Source organism: Aphis gossypii, chromosome 1 (genome assembly GCF_020184175.1).
Source record: "Aphis gossypii isolate Hap1 chromosome 1, ASM2018417v2, whole genome shotgun sequence".
Lineage (NCBI taxonomy): Eukaryota > Metazoa > Arthropoda > Insecta > Hemiptera > Aphididae > Aphis > Aphis gossypii.
In genome coordinates, this window is record NC_065530.1 from 66438471 (window position 1) to 66465735 (window position 27265).

General features: G+C 29.0%; 2 protein-coding genes across 3 annotated transcripts in view; one reads left to right on the top strand and one right to left on the bottom strand.

The window, feature by feature from the left end:
- Window positions 1-27265, top strand: part of LOC114132859 (heterogeneous nuclear ribonucleoprotein C-like 3) — a 111455-nt gene that overhangs the window by 42369 nt on the left and 41821 nt on the right. The window contains exons 2-3 of one of the 2 annotated variants that reach the window (XM_050198048.1): window positions 3939-4085; window positions 20308-20415. In XM_050198048.1, the coding sequence (XP_050054005.1) occupies window positions 3941-4085; window positions 20308-20415 (253 nt within the window). In that variant the 5' untranslated portion in view covers window positions 3939-3940. Of the gene's footprint in view, window positions 1-3938; window positions 4086-13899; window positions 14061-20307; window positions 20416-27265 lie in introns of those variants that run through there. The other variant, XM_050198056.1, reaches the window with a different exon arrangement.
- On the bottom strand, window positions 8678-13333 carry LOC114132858 (glutaryl-CoA dehydrogenase, mitochondrial). The gene is made up of 4 exons (XM_027998448.2): window positions 13114-13333; window positions 10443-10786; window positions 9515-9954; window positions 8678-9374 (listed from the first exon to the last, which is right to left on the bottom strand). The coding sequence occupies exons 1-4, from the start codon at window positions 13117-13119 to the stop codon at window positions 8920-8922; spliced, it is 1245 nt and encodes a 414-aa protein (XP_027854249.1). The 5' UTR covers window positions 13120-13333; the 3' UTR covers window positions 8678-8919.

Sequence of the window (27265 nt, forward strand, 5' to 3'; positions counted from 1 at the left end):
TGTATACTGTACAATGAATTTTATCAGTTACCCAAAACATATTATTGCATTAGATATACATACGATAATCTGTCCTCAAAAAGACGCAAATTTCTTATGATACGAGTATTATATGTCTATTTTTTTAGACATTTTGTCGTAAAAGGACACTCAAGATTTGTATTAGCTTAATAAAAATTTACTTTCTGAAAATGACATAATATTGATTAATGACTTCGGGATATCTTTGAAGATCTTTTTCGTATACATTATTTTACACCACAACAATGATAATTACAAGTCTATCATCTTCTAGTTTTATACACATTGATCAATTGTGCTACATATGATGTTTGGATGAGACATCCTTTACTGTAGTCAGCACTCGACCTTATTGATGTATTACCCGTTTAATAATATATCACTAATAATGATATGATAAAACGTTTATATAAAAAAGTCCATTCACCCTTCTTAAATATAGTTACTAATAGTTATTTATTCTTTTGTGATTTAGAATTATAGTAAGGGCACACAAAAAAATCATATTTAATAGTTTTAGCAATATGTAATGATTCATAAAATTTAGATTATTTACACTTATGAAAGTAGTTAAAGTAGATATTATAGATAGTTATAGTATAGTATAATTATAGATTAAAAAATGAAAATTTGTTGGAAGACAATAGTCTAATATCGTTATAGTATAGGTACGCGTATTTAATTTTATAATATACATTTTTGATGTATTATAAATACATAATTATTATATTTTGAATTTTATAAAAATCAATATTGAACAGTTTAATTTAACTAATTGTAACTGAAGTGAATAAGTGGATAGCTGGATGTAATATAAACTGTAGAATTATTAATCAACCTATTGTTGTTAATAATTATGATAAGCAATTTAATCAGTAAGTCATCAGTTATCCAAGTTAACACAATTTAAATTTTTTAATATTTTTGTTTTATGGAAATCTATTTAACATTACAAATATTATGTTGTCATGAAATACGATTAGGGCTATTCATTTAAATGTTTTATAGATTTTATATTATACTTAACAATTATATTTTAAAAGTTGTCTTGATGACAAGGAAATTATTTTTGTTAAAAGGTTAAAAGTACAAAATATTGTATTTTTAATAACCATAATATATTTAAAACCAAATCCATACAAGTGCAACTAATTTGTAACGTAAAAAAAAATTTAATTAATTAAATTTTAATAATCGCATGCTCAACTGTGAGGAAAATCACAGGTATTACAAAAAATCAATAAATTAAAACCATTTTATAGAAGCTCTATGTACAAAAGGATACGTATTTATTAGGCTTCTTTTTACGAGCATAATATTCTAGCAAGAACAAATTGAATACTCAAACCAAATACAATGCAGAATATTGGAGTTATGTGACCGTTATAAAAATAAAAAGTAACGTTGTAGGTATCTCGTGTCTTCGGCTGTCATTTCAAAGAACAATCATTTATTTACATTTAATATTCATTTCAAAAGCACTCTCATCCGTCGCTTCATTATGTATTTTTCATTTTTTGGACATATCACACTATGCGATGGAGTAGTCCGCTAAGTTCATATAATATGTTTAATTTACGAGCGGGGCGACTACCTGCGTTACGAATTCGTCGACGGTCTTAAAGATCGTGGAGAAGTTTAAGGCGATCGTGAATGATAAATAGATTTATCTAAGCAAACTGTCAATAAATAATGTACCGAATGGACGATGTGACGCGGCTCGGAGACGTCGCGGTCAAGTGTTGTTATACAATGTATAATATATATAGTTTATTTATCCAACGAACTCATGCAATAACAGTGCAGACTATATCAACAATAACGCCGTCATCGTCGTTAAGTCGGAAGAGACCGAAAATCTTCTTCTCTCTAATCGGTGGGTGGTGGTGGTGGTAAGGGGATGAGTTTCTAAGCCTCTACTAATAATTGCATACCCTCCTGGTGGCAGATTAGTGCTTGCGTTATTTTGCAATGTTTGTGTTTCGGCCCAAAATGCGAGCGGGTCCTCCATGCCACAAACAACTTCTTTTATTTTTTAAGTTTATTAATTCCTCTATATATGTACGTTGTCTTAAAATGCCTTCGTCAATATACTATGAAAACAAAATAAAATTATTGTAAAATGTTTTTTTGTTTATAAAGTGCATTTTTAAAATGAAAAACGTATTTAACTATACGTTTTTACAGATATCATGGGTGGTGTGAACTTATAATGTATATATTTTTTTTAACAATAAATATACATATTTAGTTCATCCAAAAAATGCATTTAATATATAGATTATTAGTTTGGTTAATTCAAAAATATTGAAATTAAATAGCAAGTAATGTAATATAATACAATAATTTTATTATGTTATGATGATGATATTTTATTATTTTAGTATTAGATGTATTTCATTTTTCGTTTTCGTTTTTACCAATCATATTATTTTATGATTTCGTAAATGCTTACATCCGTGACATGTATTACTATATATGTATATAAGTATTTGGACATATATAAGCTTATAAATATTAATATTCGATTTATTTTTAATCGCAGGCGAGATGAAAAGAAATATAGATATTTTAAATGTATTCCAAACACCGACAACGACATATTTTTATTTAGAGAATATCGGAGATAAAATAACCGAATCATTTCAGTGATGTTTTGAGTTTTCTATAATAATACTATACGCCCATCACCGAAAGTATATACTCAGCCAATCAGAGTAGGTTGTTAGTTACTTTGTGAACTTTTTTTCCGATATATCGTATTTGCGGGTGAATAGAAACAGTTTTACACATTTCAGCTGTTATATTTTTGGATCTAAAATAGGTACACAACGCTTCCACCTACATAAACATATGGATCGTACGTGATTATTTAAGTGATGATCATTAATACGTATAATAATTAAAATGATATGTGTATTTTATTGTATTAAGGTACAAAATTATCCATTAAAATTAAATATACCAATTTTAAAATATATTTTAAACGTTTTCGTTATGATTGGTGTGGAAGTATAGATAGTTGATTCGATGTCACTTATTGCTTGCGCTCTAGCGTAATAAATCTATAATTATTATAAACTTGTAAATACATATATTATAAAAAATAATAAAAAAATTTTTTTTATTTAATATATGTTTGCAATAATGGTATCAGAATGGTAATTTTTGAAAAATGTTATTTCTCCCTCCCCACCTATAAATAATTATTTTATACAGAACTCGAGTCGAATAATTATTGTCTCTGTTTCTATAAAGTATAAGGCTGCCATATCAGTAATGTCTGTGCACACTTTTGGGTGAAAATTATAATATTAACTATTGAGTGAATAGTAGTACGTTTCGAATAAAATACAATATTACGTATTTCAATTTATCATATTCTAATCATTTTTAGAAATGTCTATATTGTATATATATATAGGTATATTTATTTACCGGTAGTTGAGAGTTTACGAGTTACCTTTAAGTTGTTGACAAAGACGCATCGTTGATTTAACTTTGAATATTTAAAGTATGCAAATAAAAAACGGATTGTAAAAAAAAATAAATATTATTCCATGTGTACATATAATTGAATTCAGTATTTTGACACGTCCAAGCGAATGTTGAGTGTTACAATATGCAAACATCAAATTGTCATTAATGGAACGAGTATATTTATTATTATTTGATCGTATTTATATACTAACATTTATAAAAAAAGATTCATTGCTGTGAAGAAGAAAATATTACGTTTGTAGTTATATTATGTATATAGGTACATATTATAATATAAACCATATATTATAATAGCCGTCAGTCACGTGCTCATATTATCATACTTTAGAAATTATTAGATTGCTAATGCCTTTACTCTACTACATCTAAGTTTATAATTTTTTCATCTCCATTTTTATTTTATTCTTTATTTACAGACATGAAGATGAGCAAAGTGGGCAACCAAACCAACTCTCAAGATCCTCAGGCGGTTAACTCTCGGGTTTTCGTGGGAAATCTCAACACATTTCAATGTAGCAAAACCGACGTCGAAAGAATGTTTCAACGATACGGTCGTCTAGTGGGTGAGTATATATTATATAGTTTAATATATACTATATTTACGAATATTTTTTTTTACACAAAATCTAGAAAAAAATGTGTTTCGTTTTAAAATAAGATATGTGAAAAATTGCCGATGATTTTTAAAACTTTTAACTATTTATTATTCACCAATTATTCCAAACAATCGATTTGTACCTATTAGGTTTTTCATAGGTATATTTAAATAAAAAGTTGCTTACGCCGATATATTTTTCATATTAGCATAATATTACAACACAAATATCAACAAACATAGTTTTTAGAATAATAATATAATTATTCATCAAGATATTTAATTAATTAACAATAATTACATTACATGCCAATAGGATGTCGATAAAGTCATAACATATAATATATTTACTTATACAGTTATAAAATATACATAATATAAAGTTACCTAATTTAATTGTGCGTTCTAAATATTATTTATTCCCTGCTAAAAAGTCACCATTAATAAAAAGTCAAAAATTATACCCTAACGATAAATCGAGCACTATGCGATGACATTACTTATAATATTATGGTTTGGCAACAATTATTCTAATCGTCCTACAGATCGATCAGTCATTATATTAAAAAATGGAACGACTCAATTTCGACTAATGTGTAGCCAATGCGGGCTCTAACTTATAAACATATAATATCTCCGAGGCTACTAAAAGCTATAATATGTTTAGGAAAGAATTGTATACTTAACAACCAAATCGTATTAACCTGTTATAATATTATATGAAACGATCATGATTCATAACATGTGTTATTGTATTTCTAATTGGTACAAGAGCAGATTAAAATAATTGTATATAATACAATATTATATAGCACAATTATAACGATATTATATTGAAATTAAATTGTATACGCGAAACTTCGACCATCATGAGGCGATTACAATGTTCAAGCAAAACTTCCCCGATAACCACCTGTAAATCCCGCGCAAGTGGTCATTTCAAAAATAAAGTAATACCACCTTGATTAATAAATGAACACTGTTTAATATGTACGCGTCCTAATAAAATATATAATATTATTATGTTAGCTTTGTGAAGGGAGATTACTCTTACTCGTATTTATTATTGGCTAGGCCGTAGTCGTATAAACACGACGCATTGATCAGATTTTCCATGAGAATTAAATTATCAATGAGCAAACCCTGCAAATCTTTTAAGATCATAATAAATAAAAACTTAGCTCAACTTAGTTCAAATTCATTTCTTAAAAATTGAACTCATTCTTGTGAAGTTCACATAATATGAACGAGTTCTTTCCCATCACTGGTTTTTCGAAAATCTTTTCTCGCTTCAGCGTAATACATTTACGGTTCATTTAAAATGTATATAATATTAACCCGATAAACACGCCGCACTTCTATTAGGGTTCTCTAATCCTCTTAAGTACAAAGTTCGGTCACAACAATGTATAATAGTTGTCTGACACCATTTCCTCTGCCACCGTCGCTAAAACATACATTCCAAAACATCGTATCGAAGAAATATAATATGTACATAATATGAATTTGAACATCTTATTAAATATACAGCACAAGTGCGATATTTACGACACCTCAATATATATAATATAATAGAATTCGCTTGCTATGAAATAGTCGTTGTCAGTGGTTGTCGCAAGCTGCAGTGGTGGTAAATAGACGTATTGATTAATTTGGTATACATTTCGAAAATTCAAGGTTTTTTCTATAAGCGAAAAAGCATATGCAACACTATATTTACATTTCTATGTAGTAGTGGTTCTTGCGTGTGAACTTGTGTACCATTTCACTTCACTCATCTAAACATTAAATAAGCATAACAAATTAACTATAGTCATTAGTCATTCGTAAATTGATTTTCATTAAATTAAATTCTCAGAAAAATATTTTGTTTTGAAATATAAAATTAAGAATGTATCTATATGCTGTTATTCAAAAAATTTAAATTTCAAGAAATTACAACGAATATCTAAAAATATATTATTTCTAACATTTTTATATAATTTCAAATGGACTGAACCCATTTATATAATAATAATATAATACGCTGTGCGTTATTATACGTAGTTATAACAAACATATTATACAAAAATACACAAATCAAGATATATAGTTTATCCATAAACAAATCACTAGATTTCTATTATTTGAAAATAAAATAAACCAATTTGGAAATCATTAGCTTTTAGTATATAATAATATAATGACGTTCAATAATAATTATCGTAATGATTTCAAATTATGTCGACGAAAACGCATTAAATAATTTCGATAAAACGAGTGTGTTTAACTTTGAACGCACAAACAACAACAAAAAACGCTTCGTTTAGGTATACACAACATTATATAAACGGATATATAGTATATTATAAATTTAGTCGAGTTTAGTGATGAAAAACTTTTTTTTTCCACTATAGTATATAGTATGTCGTATTATTATTACGCGGATCGCAGTCATTATTGAAACAATAATTTATACGTACACACAAGCGCAAACGTATACGAAAACTCACGTGAAACGCGCACAATACGATATCGCGTGCACACACACACATATTATTACTATACGTAAAAAGGGCTGTTGGTCGGTCGGAGGGTGACGCGTTAATACGACGTCGCGCGAGCACGCTGCAAACACAATAGATATATGGCGGCGTTAAATTAAAACGAGCCACTCTAGAGCGTATATTATATATATATATATATATATATATATATATGTATATATTGTGTATAGTCGTCGAGCGATTTGACGGCCGGCGGCGGCGGCGGACACAATGGCGTAAACCACGCGCGTCCGATAAACGCGACGGCCAAAAGCACCCCCTCGCCCGCCGTCGGCGACTGTGCGTTAAATAGCGGCACACGAGATAATGTGCGTCTACCCCCGGGGCTCGAGTTCGCAAAACCCTCCCCTTACTCCCGGAAAGCACAGCTGAGCGTGGTACAGCGTCCCTATATCTCGCCGCCAGCCGATTTGTACGACGACGGTCGCGCGCGACGATAATATAATATTATACATAATATAACGATCACGACGATTATAATACAACAATCGAAGTTGCGAATTTCAATATGAGTCAGCGTGGGTGTTATCCGCGAGTAGTACTGCAAGTACAGTTGTGTTTGCGAGCTGAAATTTATTTTTTTTATCACGAGAGATTTTTTTTTCACGTTGCAGGACGATGACGATAAAAATATATTGATATGATCATGGTCGATAAGGCTTTTGGAGATCGTTTTTTGAGTTTTTCATTCATCGTTAGACAATAAATAATCATTATATTTAACGGCGGAAATATGGGAACTAATTATTGTTCATTTTTATAAACGAATTGTTTTATGAAACCGTCGGCATTTTGAGACGCAGATAATTTTCAATCGTTAAAAAACATGACGTTATTCCGCTCCAACAGTTACGGAATTGTTTTACACCTGGGAATTGGGAATAATATATTACACGAATCTGCGAATTATATTTTTGTTTTCATTTTTGACAAGTGTGAAATGATCGATATTTAATAAAATATACCAAGTTCTGGATTCGTAATCGAAAAGTCTTTAATCAGTGACGAATGGAAATCGTAATAACCGTTATAGCCAAACACGATGACATTTCAAATTGCATGAAATATAGTATTATATTAATTTGAATAGATAATAATCCGACAAACAAATTGCTTGTACTGTTGTCGTAAACAGAAAAATGAGTTAATGTTATACAATTAGTTTTTTTTTCGTAAAAAAAACAATGTATACATTATATAGTATAATGTAAATATAGATATAGATAAATATAATCTTGCTTTTAGTACCTATACCTACCTATATGTAGCAACTTTTGACGAGATTTAAAAGCGGTAGAAACTGTAGAAACAATAATGTTAATAATGCCTCTATACCTTTATAGCGGAAAATATAGGTAGACAGTAGAAAGTATAATCAAGAAATATATCAAAGAACGAACGTATCAAGTACTGAGTAGATAGATATTGATTGCAAAAAAAAAAAAATAAAAACTCCGCCAAGAGAGGTTATTTTACCAATTTATATAAAGAAGCACTTTAAGACTTCGGAACCGCTGTCAAAAGACCAATTTCACGCGTAGGAGATAATCGGAATAAAATTCATGTATTCGTCAGGGGTTGCGATCGGCCAACACTTTTAGCTCATTTCGAATGTATGGATCGACAAAACTTGTTAACATCCCCATTGCGTTTCTGAAAAGGTATATGGCGGCAGAACGCTGCAGTCCGACCCCTCTGCCACGCGATATACACATCCTATGTATACATGCGGTACACGCCATGGTAGTACCGGTCGACCCTGAATAGTATATAAAATAACGGCGGAAGACTGGTAGAGAATTATTAATTTGAGTATCGTGAGTTGTCAGCAACCGTAAAAAATATTACGCTCCTTTGAAATTACCGTAGTCACGTATACACATACAAACGTCAAACACATACACTAGCGGGAGCGCATGCATACCCTCCCTCTTGGGGATTATTGGAATCTAAACACGTCAACATGGTATGAAGTCGGTAGGTATTATTATCTCTATAAACAATAAATCAAATCTTAAAGATAAAAATATTTTATTAGGCACAAAGTAAATATATATTATTAACAAAACGGTATACGTATAATAACTTATAATACCCACAAAATTAAAAGACTGTCAATATACATCCACCATATGGTATTTATAACGGTCATTAGACGATAGCTACAGTGGTGAATGGATAGTTGCTCGGTAACATTTTATAATTTAGAATCGGCATTTTTTTAAGCGTGTCTCTCCGAAGTTTAGGTTTCAGCAGCTATTGAAAAGCTTGTATACCAGTGATCGCTCTGCCCAATACCAGACCGTGGATATCGTAGGTGCCTTCGTAGGTGTTAACGGTTTCCAAATTTATGAGATGTCTGATCACGTGGTATTCGTCGCTAATACCGTTTCCTCCGAGCGTGTCCCTCGCCCACCTCGCAATGTCCAACGCTTTACCGGTAGAGTTTCTCTTTATCAACGATATCATTTCCGGTGTGACCAATCCTTGTTCCTTTAACCTGCCAACTTGCAAACACGCCAACAAGCCGATAGATATCTCGGTGACCATGTCAGCGTATTTCTTTTGGATCAATTGCGTGGCAGCCAACGGTTTGCCGAATTGCTTACGATCCAGGCAGTACGATCGGGAAACAGCCAAGCACGCTTCAGCCGCTCCGAAAGCACCCCACGCGATTCCGTAACGGGCGTGGTTCAAACAGCTAAAAGGACCTGAAAAAAGTAACGGAAATTAATCATAATTCATTATAATTATTATTTCGACAAAAAATCACTATATATCAGCTACGCATAGTATAGTAGCAATACATATAGGTATATATTACACATATTATGAAGTCAAAAATCTTTACCTCCCATACCCGAAACGCCGGGCAAAAGGCTGTCCTCGGGCACCACACAATTGTCCATGTACACAGAGCCAGTACTAGACGCCCTCAGTGACATTTTTCCTGGTATGACGGAGGTTGAGAAACCAGCTGTGCCTCTATCCACCAAGAACCCTCGAACGCGGCCATCGTCGCACTTAGCCCACACAACAAATACGTCGGCTACAGGTGCGTTTGTTATCCACATCTTAGCTCCGTTCAAGATGTACGATTTGGTGTCCGAGTCGTATCTTGCCTTGCTCTCCATCTTCCCAATGTCACTGCCAGCGTTTGGTTCGGTAAGGCAAAAGCTGCCTACCAAGTCAGCGGTAGCAAGACGTGGTAGGTATCGTTCCCGCTGCTCTTCGGTTCCGTACGCGTGGATCGCATGCATAACGAGTGACGACTGGACGCTCAACGCGGATCTAAAACCAAATTCACCACGTACACAATGACCACAGCCGAGTAAGGTGATTCTAATACCTAATAATTTGTTAGAGAAGGGTACCCGATTTAAGAAGGGATTAAGTGGTCGCAACACATACAAAATTAACAATAGTAAAGATAAAAAAATAACGTTTTTCTGAAATCTTGACCTACGCCTAACTGTAAATTTAAATGGTTGAAAAAGCAGTAAAGTTTATATAAATTGTACATAAACGATTTTATTATTTTATTTTTCACCATACTAATACTTAGCAAGTTTTATTACTATCGTCAATTAAGAGCTAAATTTAAAAATATAACCATTAACGTATACAGTTAAATAATTATTTAAACATAAAATTATTGCAAAAAATGAAAATGAATTTAAAACATGTAGGACGTAGGTATACTATATTAAATTATGCATTGCAAATTACTTCATGGGCACCCCCCGCCCCTAATCTAAATAAAATAAATACTATCCAACCTATATGCACTGTCGACTCTTTCCACTTCTCTAGCGATGAGACCGTATCCAACCTGTGACACTTTGGTACAACCGTAGGCTCCAATAGTACATCCCAACGCGCCCATTGATGCCATGTCTTTGAGTACTTCTTTTTCATACACGGCATCGCGGTTCGATTTCAATATTCTGGGCATAAGTGCTTTCTGACAAAAGTCCCTGAATGAGGTCTTCAATTGTCGTTCTTCATCTGTTAAATTGTGATCAAGATTAAGTGCATCTTCCCAGTCAAAACTCGGTGCACTTGACGCATAACGCACACAACGACGTCGCCAATAATGTCTCAAGACCATTGACGTTGGGCTCTAAAAAAAAATTCATGCATAATATATGATAAAAATTTTAATTAAAATTCAAAACAGTGAATATTCATCAACAATGAAATCTATATATTCTATATGAACGTATTTAAAAAATGAATCGTCCTTAATTTACAAAACAAAAATAAAATTCCTACAATAATATGTTATTTTGATATTTAAATAACTGTTCATATTTGATAATATGAATGAATCTCAGAGGAAAAAAAATATATTATTATTTTTTACTGGTATTCAATTGACTGTGAAAATAGGGATATAAACTAGGGCAGACAAAAGTACTGGCGTTTGATGGACAAGGGTAACAACGGTAGGCAACTAAAAACCGTGATTAATAACTATTTCTTTTTTTTTTTTAAATAATGTTATTTATATTAATCAAGTTCTCCAGCTTTGGGATAAATGCTTATAATATGCTATTTTTTTTAAGCCTGTTTTGTCATCTAATATTATATTTTATAAATTTTTAACATAATTTTATGTCGAGTATCGTATTTAAACTTGATAGATGTTAGTATATTATTAATTAGCATCATTTAAAATTTAAATGATATTAGTTTTTCGTTTTAATTTAAATTTTAAACGTAACCTTACGTTTAGATACAACATAATATTGGAGAATTTCGTAAATTATATACTTAATTCTATTATGATTACTACAGTATGATAATATCGTTTGTAATATTTATCGGAGTCTCAACTCGACCAAATAGAAAATTATAATTTTGTGTGTATTGCCAAAACCAAAATGAAAAGCAGAAATGAAAACGTCAAAAACAGAGTCTATTTGCCAACATCGTTTTACATATTTAAAATATGTGTCTCAAACACGCAAAAAACAAGCCTGCACGAGTTGTTCTTTCCTACCAATTTGTTTATATACAGTAGTTAGTTGGTAGACAATTTTAACGTTTTTAATGATTTTTATCATAGTTACAACACTTCATCGATTATTGAATGTTTGCAAACGAACTCGAAATAATAATATCTATCCTCGATTCAGATAAATCGACTATTATCGTTGAACAATGAGTTAATGCTGAAAATAATAGATAACATTATGTATCTATATAAACTAAATAAAATATAAATATATACTAGAGAATATATACATTATAATACATGTATAATAAACCTATTTATTAAAGAGGTGGTATCTTTTGTTTAAATACAAGTTTTAAACATAAGCCATTTACACTACATCTTAAAATCGATATAAGTAGATAATATATAACAGTAGATAAATACTTAGCATTTTAGTTATTGAATAGATAGAGGGATGTAATAAATAATAATGCAAAATTATGAAGAGCTGGACGAAAAATATTAAGTATTTAAGTACAAAACCGCACGCGATAATGTCGTTCAAATATTTTAAACACGCAAAAAACTTATAATTATTATTAGAGTTAATATGTTGTATGTAATAAAACATACACACGATCTGAGATATCATCATCATTATAGTTTATAATATACAATACCACAAAGGCATGTAGTATATTATTGAACACATGACTTATTGAAATAATTTATGCTGATGTATAGGTACAAATTAATACTGATTGGAGATAGATACAAATGTGATATATATCAATATTGGGTAAATTCATTTTTAAATTTTAAATTATCAAATTATAAATTACAACACATAAATAAAATATTGAATGTAATACAGACTAAAATTAGGAATTACTCTGAAGGCTAAGTAGGTAATATTATTATGATAACATTATTAGTTTATATTATCTAACACATTATATATTATGTTATGTAGGTTTTATCGTACCTATTTACTCTACTCTGTAATTTATTGTCATACGACTAAAATAATGTTGGGACCTTATTATTCTAAAAAGTGTTGACAACTGGTCTATAAATATACTTAATTTAGTTTATTTAAAGATTATTATTAAAATGTCGAATGTACAAATAGTAACATACTAATATGTTTCGCAGAAATCGGACGTACTATATCATATAAATGTATAGTAATAGTAAGGTGGTATGCATAATTTTAAGCAATAGGAATAAGTAAGGTACTTAACGTTGTGAGACTTGTAAGTACCTACTTAAATTAGTTTATTCTAATGCGTAATTATGTTCAGTTGGAATCGTTGGAGGTATTATTGACTTGTGTACATAATTTTTTGTAAAATATCGGTTTACTGAGACGTTCGTATTGGAAATATGACGTACTTTAAATAAAGGAGAAATCCTTCAGATAATTATATCAGGAAAGTTCATTGAAAAGCATCACTCTTTAGTAAGTTTCTCTAAGATAGTTTGTAATATGTAAAAACCAATGTTACCTGCATCGTGAAGAAGAACCGGAAAATTATTGAAGGTGGTTAATCAATATTGTGGTAGACGGATTATGTTCAAGAATTTACGATACCTTTAGTCTCTGGTCTCTAGAGAATAATAATTATTTACGAAATTAGAAAAAAATATAACAGAACTACGCCGATAACATTATGCTATCAGACGAAAAAATAAAAACTGATATCCGTTATCAATGCGGACGTACGTGCAACTGGTAGAAGGGTGAGTAGTTGTTAGTTAGTCGGTGGGTCGCACACAGTTTGGCCAACGCACCGGGCAAAACGTCGTATCATAATTTTAACTAAATAATAATAATAATATGTATTGACTAAACTTGCGTAATTCTCAATTCTCAGTCAACAAAACGACGAAGTGGCAAGTGCAACATCGAAAACTTAATAAGTACATTACATTATTTAACTTTTGAAGTGCTGAATATTCACGAATTTAAGAAAGTCCTTTTTTTTAACGACGATTTCACTAATATTCGTTGTAAACAGTTAGAAAAGTTATTAAAAATATTTAAATTATAATATAATTTTAACTACAATTGGTACGTCTGACAAATTGTTTGACTTATAATCAAAATAGATTTATGAAAGAAGATAGAATTTGAAATACCTATTATCTGTGGTTAAATAACACTCTATAGAGCATACTTTACACAATATTATATTGAGGTATACCTATACAATTTTTATGGGTATACAATCACAAACAATTTTTCTCTACTACCGTTTATGTGCTTGTCTTTTATCGTTAATGTAACTTGTAAGATAATAACTTAAGAACAACGAAAAAATGTGTTGTTTTAACAATTTTATAGATTTATTAAACTGTAAAATTAAAATCTGAGTGTTTATAGAAGAATAAGATTAAAGAAACTAATGTGATAGTGAATAATAAATCAAAATTATTTACGTGAATTGCGACGGTCAGTAAGCCTTATTAGTTATTACTATTTTTTTAAATATAATTTACAAATTTTAAGGAAACATAATAATTAATAAACGAATAATTAAAAATATAATGAATACTAAATAATAATGTATAATATGATTGTTATTATTAGTATACCAAATAATATTGAGTGAGACTTCAATTTTCAATTAATAATATTATATTATATCTACTTATAATAGAAAGATTCGTATAATAATATTAAACACAGTAAACAGTTTTACAAAAGCTTCGAATGGCTTATGTGATTACTTACAATTTACATTATTCGAGCACAATAATATATATATATATATATATATATAGTAGAATACAATATTCCGATACCTACCTATACCAGTAAAGATGTAGGTATATATTATATCTATATAGGTATGTACTGTTATCCGTTAGTTAGGTAATTTATTTAAATGCAAAAGATTCGTTATTAAATTCCGTTACCTATGTAGAAAATTGTAGTATAACTAATTTATATATTATTATTATATTATATTTATTATTTTACGTTTAGATTATAGATTAATGACAACTGTTTTTATAATTAAGTGTATTGTCATCAACGTCTTTGGTGTTGCAAAATAATATTATGTATGAGTCGTATAATAATTTTTTACATAGATAAATGAATAGTTAAAATATGTTACCCGCTTATTAGAGCATAGATCGTTGAATAGGTTCTGAGCTCGATGAAAATGGTCACCATACTTCGCAGTCGTAAATCATAATAAAATATCAATAGTCAATACCGTGTATACTGTATAGGTATATTATATGTTTTTGTAAATACAATAAATTAATACAAAAAAATATTGCATAATGTAATAGATTTTGCATTTTACTCTAGCAAACGCGTTTTTATATAGTATATAAAAAAGTTTCAAGGGTGATTCTGTTATTGGCTCTGGCCTCAAGTAGGCCATGAAGTTTACCGGATTGTAGGCTTGTTAACCACCCTGCAGTTTTCAAGTAAATGCTCGAAAATCAACTACAAGGCTATTTTATAGTATGTATGATAATAATATATAAGCTTAGTCGCTGTAATAATAAACGTTTTTGAGTTTTGATTAATTTGTGGTTATTATTGATAAAAATATGCGAGAGAATTCGTAAAACACATAATATATTTAGTACATTTTAATAATTAAAATTTAAAATACCTATAAGGTTTGTCTTAGCTTTGTATGATCGACAAGTTTATTTTATTTTTCTTGAATTAAAAAAAAAAAAAATAATTATTATAATGCGTGTAGACATTTAAACCATTTAGTATTAAAATTAAAATAATACAATTATTATTATTGACATTTTAGTATTTTTTTTCACATTAATTACTTGGAGTACGCAGAAAATAAGACGGCCCAAAAACGAACTGTCTCTTGTTTAAATTATGAATTTAGCAATTTAATTGAATTGCATTTAAAATTAATTAAGAAAAGAAAATGTTATATTTTTAATTATTTTGTAAAAATCTAATTAACGAGCATTTTATCCAATTAATGTACCTATTAAATATATATTTTTTTAATACTACAAATTTAATTTTGAAAGGTAAAAGTACACGCATTAACCAATAGATTAACGAACGATAAATTTTAAGTAGTATTATAAATTATAATTATTATTAATCAATCCAAACTTATATTATGTAATGTATATACATAGATTCAATCAATAAACTATTGATTAATTTTATAACTAGAAAATGATACAGGTAAAATTAAAATTAAATGACAACTATCAAAGTACTTAATATATTAAAATAAATTTAATTTATATTATATTTTGTAGATACCTACCTATATAGGTAAGTAGGTATATTATATAATATATGACGTTTGATTTTTAGACATGTAGGTAGGTGTTCATAAATACCATTAATTATATTTTAACGCTACCATTAGGTTTTATTAGTTAATGTTTTGATTTAAACTTTAAAGATTATTCTGCTAAAGCTGAAAATATTAGTATTTTTTTTCATTCGTTTACCTTTAATGTAATATAACATAATATGGTACATTTTAAAAGCTATCGCAGTATACGGTTAACAGATTATTTTAATAAAATCTGATTGAGTTATTAAATTAAATGATAATATTGCAGCTTATATTATTATATTCACGGAGATAACGATAAATATGGTTTTTAGTCTATTTTTAGAGATATATTAATTTTATATGAAAAATAAGGTAATATAGTACCTAATCTACTTATACATTGTTTTATGCAAATAATTTGTATACAAATTATTTGAACTTGAATTAATCAATTCACTGGCTCATAGAATAATATTAAAATATATTGTGGTTAGCTATATTAATATTTAATAAGTTATAGTTTATTATTAAAAGTAAATAATTATAAATACCAATATCGATATTCGATGCCAATAAATTAAATCAATAATTTTAACAGTGGTATTTAACTATACAAATCACACGCCTAAATTGTTAGTTTAGTCTATCAGGGTTATAAGTTAATAATATGTAAAAATAATACCTAACTCTCGACTTTTAATAAGCTTAAGAGAATAATGCTATTTGACATTAGAATTCCTAATGGTGGATTACAACGACAAGATGTCTCAAAATCTGTGCAATAACCACAACTTTTATTTTCTTAATTTTCTTTTTATCTTTATTTCGCACACTGTTCTTCTTAATCGCAATCACAAATTTGTAGTTTGATATGTAGACGATACTTTAATATACATCCTATTTCGGCAGTTATACCCCTAAGAAAGCGTATTATCCCCTACTCTATGTAATATTCTTACTTCAGATACACCTCACACGACCGATACTTATATTGATAGCTTCGTTGATAACGCAGCTATTATTTTTTCCCATATACTCTCTCATAAGTTCTTAAAACATTTACAAGATCATCTATTAAAACTCCAAATTTAGTTCCGTCTCTGGAGAATAAAAATTAATGAAAACAAATTTAACCACATAACCTTCACACTTCGCTCCATCAACAGTCATCCCCTATTTATCAAAAATAACGTAATCTCTACTACTCTACTTTCTAAACTTTCACTAAGAACTAAAATTCTAATATACAATCAAATTATATGACAGGCCATAACTTATGGACTAATACAGCTTTGAGTTACTGCTAAAACGTAAAATACTACAATTGATAAATCCATATGTTATTATAGTTGTACTATATTGCTTTTACTAATTTCTAATAAATATATTAGCAATTAGTTTTGACATAATAATCTAAAAATTCAAATATACCTTCAACTAACCTATCAATATTAAAAAAAAAATCCGTGTAACGACAATTAACCATACTCAAATGCATTGATTTCCTACCTCCTATTTTTATGCAACCTATTCGTTAACCAATCTATTGCATCGTTTAAAATGACACTGACTAAGAGACATATTAAATAAATAAAATGTATCCTATAAAACTATTAAATCACGATATGCTGTGTTTAAATTTTAAATTTTAAATGATGTCTTCGGATACTATTTTATCAACATTATGATCTATAGTCTACACCACGGTTGTAATAAAACTTTTACTTTTTTGTATTATGTACGTACTTATATACATAATATTACCTATATATTATAAATTGTTTCCAAATGTTAATAAAATTAGATTTATAAAACTATAAATAATGATTAGTGACTTACATTTATGTTTTAATAATCAGCATTTAACTAAATACTTTTATACAAGTTGTTAGTATAAATAGATATTTAAAATAAGTATTTAATTTTATAACATTAATTAACATCAAACATTTAAACAAAAGAATGAATAGTTAAAAATTGCACGTGATTTATGTACATCATCATGGTCCTACCATATAGTATAATAAGTCATATTAGTAGTACCAATAGTATGATCATTATTATGACATGAATCGTATTGTGTAGTCCATGTATAAAATATAATAACAATCTCTTTGCAAATTTTTGGTAAAATCGTTGATGGCAAAAGAGATACTTCTAACTCCTAATTCGAATAATTTTAATTAGCGCCGAGTATTATTATAAATTATAATACTGATTATCATTTAAAATGTAATAAAGTTACCATATAACGAGTAAACGGGTGCAATAAACTTTCGAATAGCGTATACAAAGGAATTTTATTAAAAATATTTAATACCTTTATAGAACTATATTATTTTATCCACAATATTATGTGACCTGAGATTGGTGCTCAATTTATATTTTATGTACACGTTAAAATATGTTTAAATAATATAATATTATAATATTAAAATAAGCTGTTAATGACACCAAATCACAAGCTGGCCGAGTGCGTATGTATATATTATTTCAATTTTCAATAGCCATATTATCAAAAAGTTTTTGTTTTTTTTTTTATTTTGTCAAAATGTATACATATTATTGTTATTCCTCAGAAGTCTTTTGATATCATATTTTTTGCTCGTTTTCCCCATTTCAAATGCACGCATGTTGTTTGGTCGTGTATATATATATATATAACTACCCTCCGGCTGCCGTCGCGTACCCGTGCTTGGTGTTTGAGTCAGATATTTGTTCTTTTTCTCTGTATAATATCCCTTACGGCACTTTCATTTTCAAGATATTTCAGCAGCATAACCTCACGTTAAACATCTATTCTATTTTTATTTTTGTTTTATAGCTATAATAGTTATAATAAAATAACATTATTAATTTATTAAAAAATATATAGTTTAATTACAAGCGCTATATACAGTATTTATTATTGTGTACTCATTACAAATTACCACATAAGACATCAAGACGCAATAACAGAATATTAACATAACATTTACACGGATACCTAACTGTAACTGCTATCAAAGGATTTAACGCCTGATTATTATGTTTTTTCGCTGTTTTTAAATGACATAAAAGCAATCTTTTGTGAGTAATTAATATAATAATAATTTTTTTTGTTAAACAACCTTTTTTAACTATTTACTTTTTTACAAATATTTTAAGAAACAAAGATTTTTTCATAAATCATTTATTAATAGTTTACTTTAAAAATTTAAATAAACTATCTGTGAGTAGTTTTTGATAAATCACTTATGATACCAGGATCGCGAAAAATTATGGTAGATCGCTTATGGCACTGTTAAAAAATGTAGGATCGTCGTAATTTTCGAGAATTTTCCATTTTTCATTTTTTTTTTTTTTTTTTTTATTTAATATTTTATATCAGCTTCACGAAACATTTGAATGGAATATAACTGTAGTATAATGACTACTCAAAGTTAGTACTGTAGTAGCACTTTTGAATGAGCGGTAGGTATAACTATGGGTTAGAGTGACAGTGTGTAGACATGCCTATTTAGAACGCTCACGACTTTCGATTAAAAAGTTTCATTTTGCACGATATGTCGTTACGAATATCTTCGAATATCATATTTTTTATTCAACTGCATTTCGTTGAATTTTGTCTAGCACTTTTTTAATTCGTAGAACGGATAAGGATGTCTGAAAAAGATGTATGCGCGCTTAGAAAAAATGTCTCATTATAACTGCATTATATTCGTAACTGTACAATCACATTGCAGATATTATATAATTATTATCTAAAAATATTTAATCACGAAATACACACGATGTGAAATTGAATCGTCCTGATTGTATTTTAGGTCAAAATAACTTATAAGCGGTATTTTTCTTTGAACAAACAATACATTTCTACGAAACGTCGCGGCGCGATGCAAAACAGCTATTCCGAATCGAAACATTTGAAACCATTTCTCTTTCCAGGATCCTTTTCTCGAACAGTTATTATAATAGTACATTATTAATATTATTATTATCATTATTGCTTTAAAGTGTACGCATAGTTTCCCTTTGAAAGACACGCGCGAGCATATCGCCGGCAGGTAAACAATGCTGGTAAATATTAATAATATAACAACTATTGCTCACGGTATTTGTATAAAATGTTATAATAATATTAAAACCATTTAATACTATACTATATATATATATATATATATATATATATAATATATATATATATATATATAAAGTCGGTAATCGACTGAAAGGTTTAGGTACTACGATTTCGCCGTTGCGAGAAGAGGAGAAGGTTGAATGGTAATAGCGGTGTAGAAAGCGGGTGCACCTACAGTCCCCGACCATCACCACCTGTGTTTAATTAACGTTATATCGTTATTATTATTATTATCATCATCATCGTCGTCGTCGTCGTTGTTACAGTACGTTTCGTTCGTGTTTCAGGTATATCGATGCACAAAGGATTTGCTTTCGTTCAGTTCACTAATCCCTTTGACGCTCGCAGCGCCTGTGTCGGAGAAGATGCCAGGACAGTTTTGGGACAAACATTGGGTAATTATTACGATATACATATTAGAATATCACATAAATGTGTTGTTCGAGTAGCATGCCATCACCAGTTGTTTTTTTTCATTTACCGTCTTTATTATTATTTCTGTTAGATTTTTTTTCATCTATTTACATTTTGTTATGTATCTATTTACCTACATCTATAATAATATTAGGCTAAAAAAAAAATATTATAATGTTATAAAATATCCGATTTTAGTGGACATATGGGTTTTGACATAATATCAATATATATTTATGTTTATTAACTTATAATATACTTTGATGAGCCGTATGAGAATGAATAGAATACTTCAAATTCTTTAAAATATTAACGGTTGACGCCTTCACAAATTTAATAATATTTTTTTCTATTAATAAACTTTTCGAAGTGGCGTAATAAATAATGTGTACGTGTAGTGTCGGAAATAATTATTAGTTACCTACTGCCTAATCAGACTATAAGCAGAGTGCTTTTTCAAAATTAAAATCTTGTAAAAAAAAATTGATGATTGTTATTAAAATGGCTTAAACAAATATATAAGTTATGGTTTATAGTAGGTAACGTTGATATTATGAACAAGAAAAGTAATAAACATACTAGTGGAAAATTCCCTTAATTTAAGAATCTGTTATTGTAAATTCTAAAATAAAAAAGTAGATTGTATATATTATGATACATCATGTTATTATCTTTATTTGAAGTCTAAAACCTAGACTATGTATATGAAACGTCCAGACATAAACTAACATGACTGTATCTCAATCATGAATAATCAATATGAAAATAATTTATTATACGAGTATAGGTAAATACAAATAATAATTCTTTAAGTCCATTTTAATAAAAATTATTATTAACTACAAAAATGTTTACTCTTATTTATATTTATTTTTATAACAATTATTATCGAGTATATATTTTATTTTTATTTGAAACATATGCTATGTGTGTTTCACTTATTAAAGTATTTATTGCCGTCATAGTGTACAAAAAGTTCTGAACAATACATACCTATTCATATTATTTACTTGATGGTATATAATAAAAATATATAAGTATTTTATAGGGATTCACATAAAAAAAATGATGCTTGGCAAATAACTCTAAGTACCATCGTATATTATATGAAGGGCTTCTTCTTCAAAGAAACCTTAGTGAGAACATTATTATATATTTATGTATAATTATATATACGTAATATATTACATATATAATAACAGAAGGTATAAAATATACCTAATAACTGTTGTCTCTAATAATAACTAGTAATAACTAGTAGTAATAACTAAGTAGGTATATTAAGTTTATTTTTTTTTTTTTGGAAATAAATGCGTTACATAATGATTTGGCATTATTTTTATAATAGCAATCTGTAGATAAGATGAAATATACAGTACCCTAACGCTAGTCAGATCTTTGCACTTATTTTTGAGCAAATATTTAATATTCAATTTCTGTAGGAACTTGTTAACTTTGATCGTTTTTGAGATTCTGACGTTACCTATAGAACCAAAAGAGTCAAATTTTTCTCGGTTGAAACTTAAGCCAAGTTCAAGTATAAATACTAAATATTGAGTGAAAAAATCAGACAATTGAGGGTAACGTACCTAAACATATATAACTATAATAAGTTATTAGGAATGAGTAGCTGTATAAGTATTAGTAGTGTCTGATGTAATAAGCGAGTAGATTCTTTTTCTAGTATTTTTTTGAATTTGGTCAAGATTCGAAACTTTCAAATTACTTGAATTTGAAAATGAACTAATATTGAAGTATAATTAAATTATAATAACACAATTAATGAATTATCAACCCAAAATTATAAATAAATAATAGTAAGTTAATTCAAATAACATCATTACGAGAGTATAAATATTAAATACTATTGATTTAATTGAAGTGTCTTAGGTTTTGATTCTGAATGAGGAAAGTATTGATTTTATAATAATGTGTTTTTGTGATGTGTCTAATATCATGTTTTGGAACAATTACTCATTTGAACAATTAAAAATAGCTAATGAAAAAAATCTAAGGGCAAATAGGATTATTTTGTAATATTATTTTTTGAGAGAACTAATTTGATATAACTTTATAATACACTGGAATTTTCAAGACATGAATTAATTTTAATAATTTTTCGATTTGTTTTGTTAAAATTAATTTTAGGTATAAAATCTTTAAATTAAGTTACTTATAAATATTTATTAAAATTTCAAAAATAGAGTCATCACAATTTTTTTTATAATGATTTTAAGTTTTAACTTTAATAATATTTCTTAAAATATTGCAAATTATTTTATAGTTAAGAATTCCTGATATTTCCAATTTAAATTATTAAGGCGTTAACAGTTTTAATAAAAGATTCCTTATAAGTTTTATTTACTGGAATTAAAATATACTAAATTAAGAAAATACTCACAACTTACGTAGAATAAAATATTGAAATGAATAAACTCTGTTTAGCAGTAAATAGTGTCTTGTTTATATCCATTCGTCTCTTTTGCTCATAACTGTTTTTCATACATTTTTCACATTTGTTAAACATTGGATTATTAACACAATATCTATCACATCGACCTACAGCAATGATGAGATTAACTCTGAACTTATAAACCTAAGTGAGTATGAACGGTGAAATTCTCTAAGATAATATACCTAACATTTAAGTTTTTTTCCTGAGATTTGTTATTAGTAATACGTATTTCAAAACTATTTATTACCTACTCGTTATAACATTGTTCTACCTAAATCTTGATCATATATTATCCTGAGTATCAGCCGGTCCCGTGCTGTTCTTCGGTGATCAAATCAAAACCGTGTTCTGTTCTAAACTAATTTGGTTTGTGGAAGACCAGTGTTCTGAGAAATCCTGTCTGGCTGTCTACAAATAAATAATTTTCCATGAAATATCGCATAATTATTAACATTTTGTAAAACGTCCTTCGCGGTCATTATTATTGACGTCTATATTATCATTATATTATTACGAAGAGCACACGTCCATAAACCGTTGCTGTCACTCTGACATAAGGATCGATAACTTATTTTTGGTCGGAAAGTATCTTGGTTCCGAACTTCAAGACTGACTTTCAATTTTTTTTTCGAATTCAATAATATAATATAATCTAAAACCATCGAGATACCGAAATACACCCCTGAAAGCCCGCCGACGTGTCTACGCCCGTTACAGTATGTATACGCGGGCACATGGAGATATATCGGTACATTATTCAAGCCACTTTTCAAATGCTCCACTCCGTAGTTATATTATTCATTTGTTCGCACCTTTTTCACACCCCGACTCCAGCACCCCCCCTGACGCTCAAAATAAGAAAATTCCCTTATTTTTTTCTATTAGTGGCCGACGAGAATGTTTCGGTAAACCCGCAATTGCATGCATATTGCAGTTTATATAATATATATAAACGTAATATAATATACGTGCGCGTAGAGACGGTATAATAAAATCGTAATTCTTATTTTACTGCTCTCTCCGCCGTTCGATTCGGTCCCTTTTTAGGACAACGATTGTTCAGACATGGCTGGCGCGATATAATCTTGCCGGTTTCTCGTCATTCTTTTACACATGGTAGGGGATGGGATATTATACATATTAATATATGCATACATCGCAAGGCCGCGAAACCGTTTCTGGATGAATTGGATGGGATTAAATTTTGTGTTGTACGTTTGCGCAAAGACGGTCGAATAGTACGCAGTGTACACTGCACGCAATATCATATCTTTCGTGGTGAGTGAGGGTGAGGGAGAGTGTAGGAAAACGTTAAAAAGAAAGAAAAACGATTTAATTTTTTTTTTCTGCGTCTCGGCACCAAACCTACATATATAAATATCAACGCGTATGTGAATGGTGCACGAGAGAACACCAGGCACGGGCCGTGCGGTGCCCGTGAGAATTTAAACAGTTTGGCGTTGTGCATGACAGAAACGATTCAAAGTTTCAAAAGTCGTTACGACTCGCCCGCCCACACCTCTCCGCGACCTTTGCATAAATATATATATATACACAAACGCGCGTATTATAATATTCTACGGGGTAGTTGGACGGAGTGTGCGAGAGAGACGGCGAGTAGATGGGCGGGTACTGCAACAAAGTGCCTAGAAAGTATCAGAAGATAATTTTGTTCGTTTTGACATTACAGCAAATTATATTGCGCTTTTTTTTTCTTCCCCCTCCAACTATTTTGCAGCGTTGCCACTGTATGCCCCTCTTGCCGATGCAACACACGAATGGAGCTTTTTTCAATTGCTCTCGCGGGATCGCATGTGTATGACACTAAATAACAAAAAATAAATAAAATAAAAACCAAACAAACATGCATTTTATTTAGATTGACTTGTGGTTTTTGAGAAAACTTTTCAAACTGCCACATACGTAAATTTTGTAAACGGGTTGTGTCAAGTGTTAAAAAATATGCTTACTATATACTATACAATATGTATGTAATAATTAATAAGTTTGTCATGTATATAGGCTTATAATATTATTTATATAATAATTATATTAACTAAATAATATGTGTACTATATAAATAAATTGTATAATGTATATATATTCGTAAGGTATGCTTGATAATATTATATAAGACTGTATAAACAGTATACACATTATAAACTATCTCATTATAGCTAACTATTAATTATAATTTATAACTCAAATATGGATCTAACCTAGTAGAATATCTAATATTGTAACTGATTTCGTTTGATATAATATCAACAATCCATCGATTGCGTTATAATCGGCTTTATTATTTGAGTAGCTATATAGTACTAAGATAGGAGTATTATCGTAGGACAATTGAGCTTATCTGTTCTCGTATACAGTGATTTTCGATGAAATTTAAGTTTCTGAACTAGGAAAACTATATAATAGTCTCAAGATTGTGTTTATTTAGAAACATTGGAAGTTTCAAATTATTATCACGTAGGTAGGTAATTACATTAACTGAATATGATTTTGGTTTTCACTGTAGTATCACGACTTTTATAACAAAGATTAATACAATTATCAATAATTTAAAAAAATAAAAATATTGAATGTCATTATAATAACATCTTTAATTTAATTCAACTTTTTCTTTAATTCCTATTCAATAATAATAGTATGCCACAATTTCGAGCCGAGGTTAGAAGAGTCACCCTAGTTACTGTCTCTTTTTTTTTTAGTTAGCACAATGTATAAGCAAAATAGGTACACCCCGATCTTGAAACACAATGCTGTATTACATTAAAAAAATTGTCTTTGAAATTATACGATACATGTATTAATAATATAACACAAACATAGATGTTTATTATATTGATAGTAAAGTAAAGAATCGATTATTAGCTAGGTCTCTGTCAACAATGATTAGTCTGACCAATAAATTATTTTTTTTGAGTCAAAAATTATATTGATTCTGTTTATTTTAGACGTGTATTATATAAGTCTGAATGAGTGAAAATTCAAAATAGTTCATTAGATGAATACTCTGCACCTGTGTGTTATAAATTATTATTAAATAATAACAGTAAATGAATAGAATTAATGTTGAAAGTATTAAAGGTACTAATAATGTGTGTCGGCATAATTCAACCGTAGACATAGATAATTGGATTTTCAACAAGAAAAATATATTTTAATTAATTAATTTAATTAAGTTATTACATTTTACAATTTTACATCTAAGCTATTCGCATATGAAATGCCTCTGACTTTTAGTTATTATTGTTTTTTATTGGTTAAAAATACAATTCAAATATATGACAGTATGAAATAACAAATTATTATAACAATATGTATATCCAAATTCAGCTTGATTTAATGTTTTTAATTTAGAATGAGCCAATACCACTCAATAAAAACGAGAGATAAAAGAGAGTGAGTGAGAGAGAGAAAGAAAATTAGTAGTGTTTGATTATATTTTTTTTTTTATGGGATTGCCGTTTTATGGATAAAAGTGATTTGGGCGATGACGTTATTTCGTTTTAATGGTCATTCCGTGTTTTTGCCAACTGCAGGCAAGCCCGAAGGTGAAATGTGCACTCAATCTTTTCTACGCCTAGTCGATTTACACATTTTTTTCCCGAGAACAACATATATTAACCATATTATATATGTTATGTATGTTTATATTGTACACTCCGAATAAAATAAAATAAAATCACCGTTACTATTATTGTTATCATCATAATAATCATAATCATTGTCATCGTAATTTTTTTCATTTCAATTATATTTGCAGACCGTAAAGTGATAAAATGTTTTTTAGGTAACCTCCAAACTTACTGAGGTGCGCTTGTGCTAGTGGTATGTATATTATTGCAGTCATTCCACGTGTACGGACAATGTAATAAATAGCCAGGCACAAGCCAACATTAAATTGAGGAGGATTAGTTTCTGGCGATAAGCCCCGCGTGTGTGTGAGTGTACGTGTGTATATTATGTGCATTGAAGTTTCCTATCTTGACTGAATATCTTGTTCACACACTGTCCCGTAAAAATCTATTTACACACGCGTCGTGCACAACGCGTTCAAAGTTTATAAATCGTTTACCGCACTATTTTTTTGGCGCTAAAAAGATTTATTATTATTATATTACGTACGCGTAGCTATATGTGTGTGTGTGTGTTTTTCCATTTAAAATGTTTTACATAATATCGGTAAAAAGTTGTATGCTTTCCACCATATTACCTCGGGGATTTCACTGCAGTGGTCGCTTACTCGCTGAGTGATTTGTGAGGGAGGGGGGCAAACTGATCGCTATGTGTCTAAAATATTTCAGATGACCTAACATTTACAACAGTTTTGTGGCTATTTTCGTAACACTGAAATTGAACAGTAA

Excerpts from the sequence above, each read along its gene's own strand:
- LOC114132858 (XM_027998448.2), bottom strand. Across the intron at positions 9,955-10,442 it reads AGAGTCGACAGTGCATATAG|ATCCGCGTTGAGCGTCCAGT; the intron begins GTTGGATAGTAT and ends ATTTGGTTTTAG. Across the intron at positions 9,375-9,514 it reads CGGCGTTTCGGGTATGGGAG|GTCCTTTTAGCTGTTTGAAC; the intron begins GTAAAGATTTTT and ends TACTTTTTTCAG.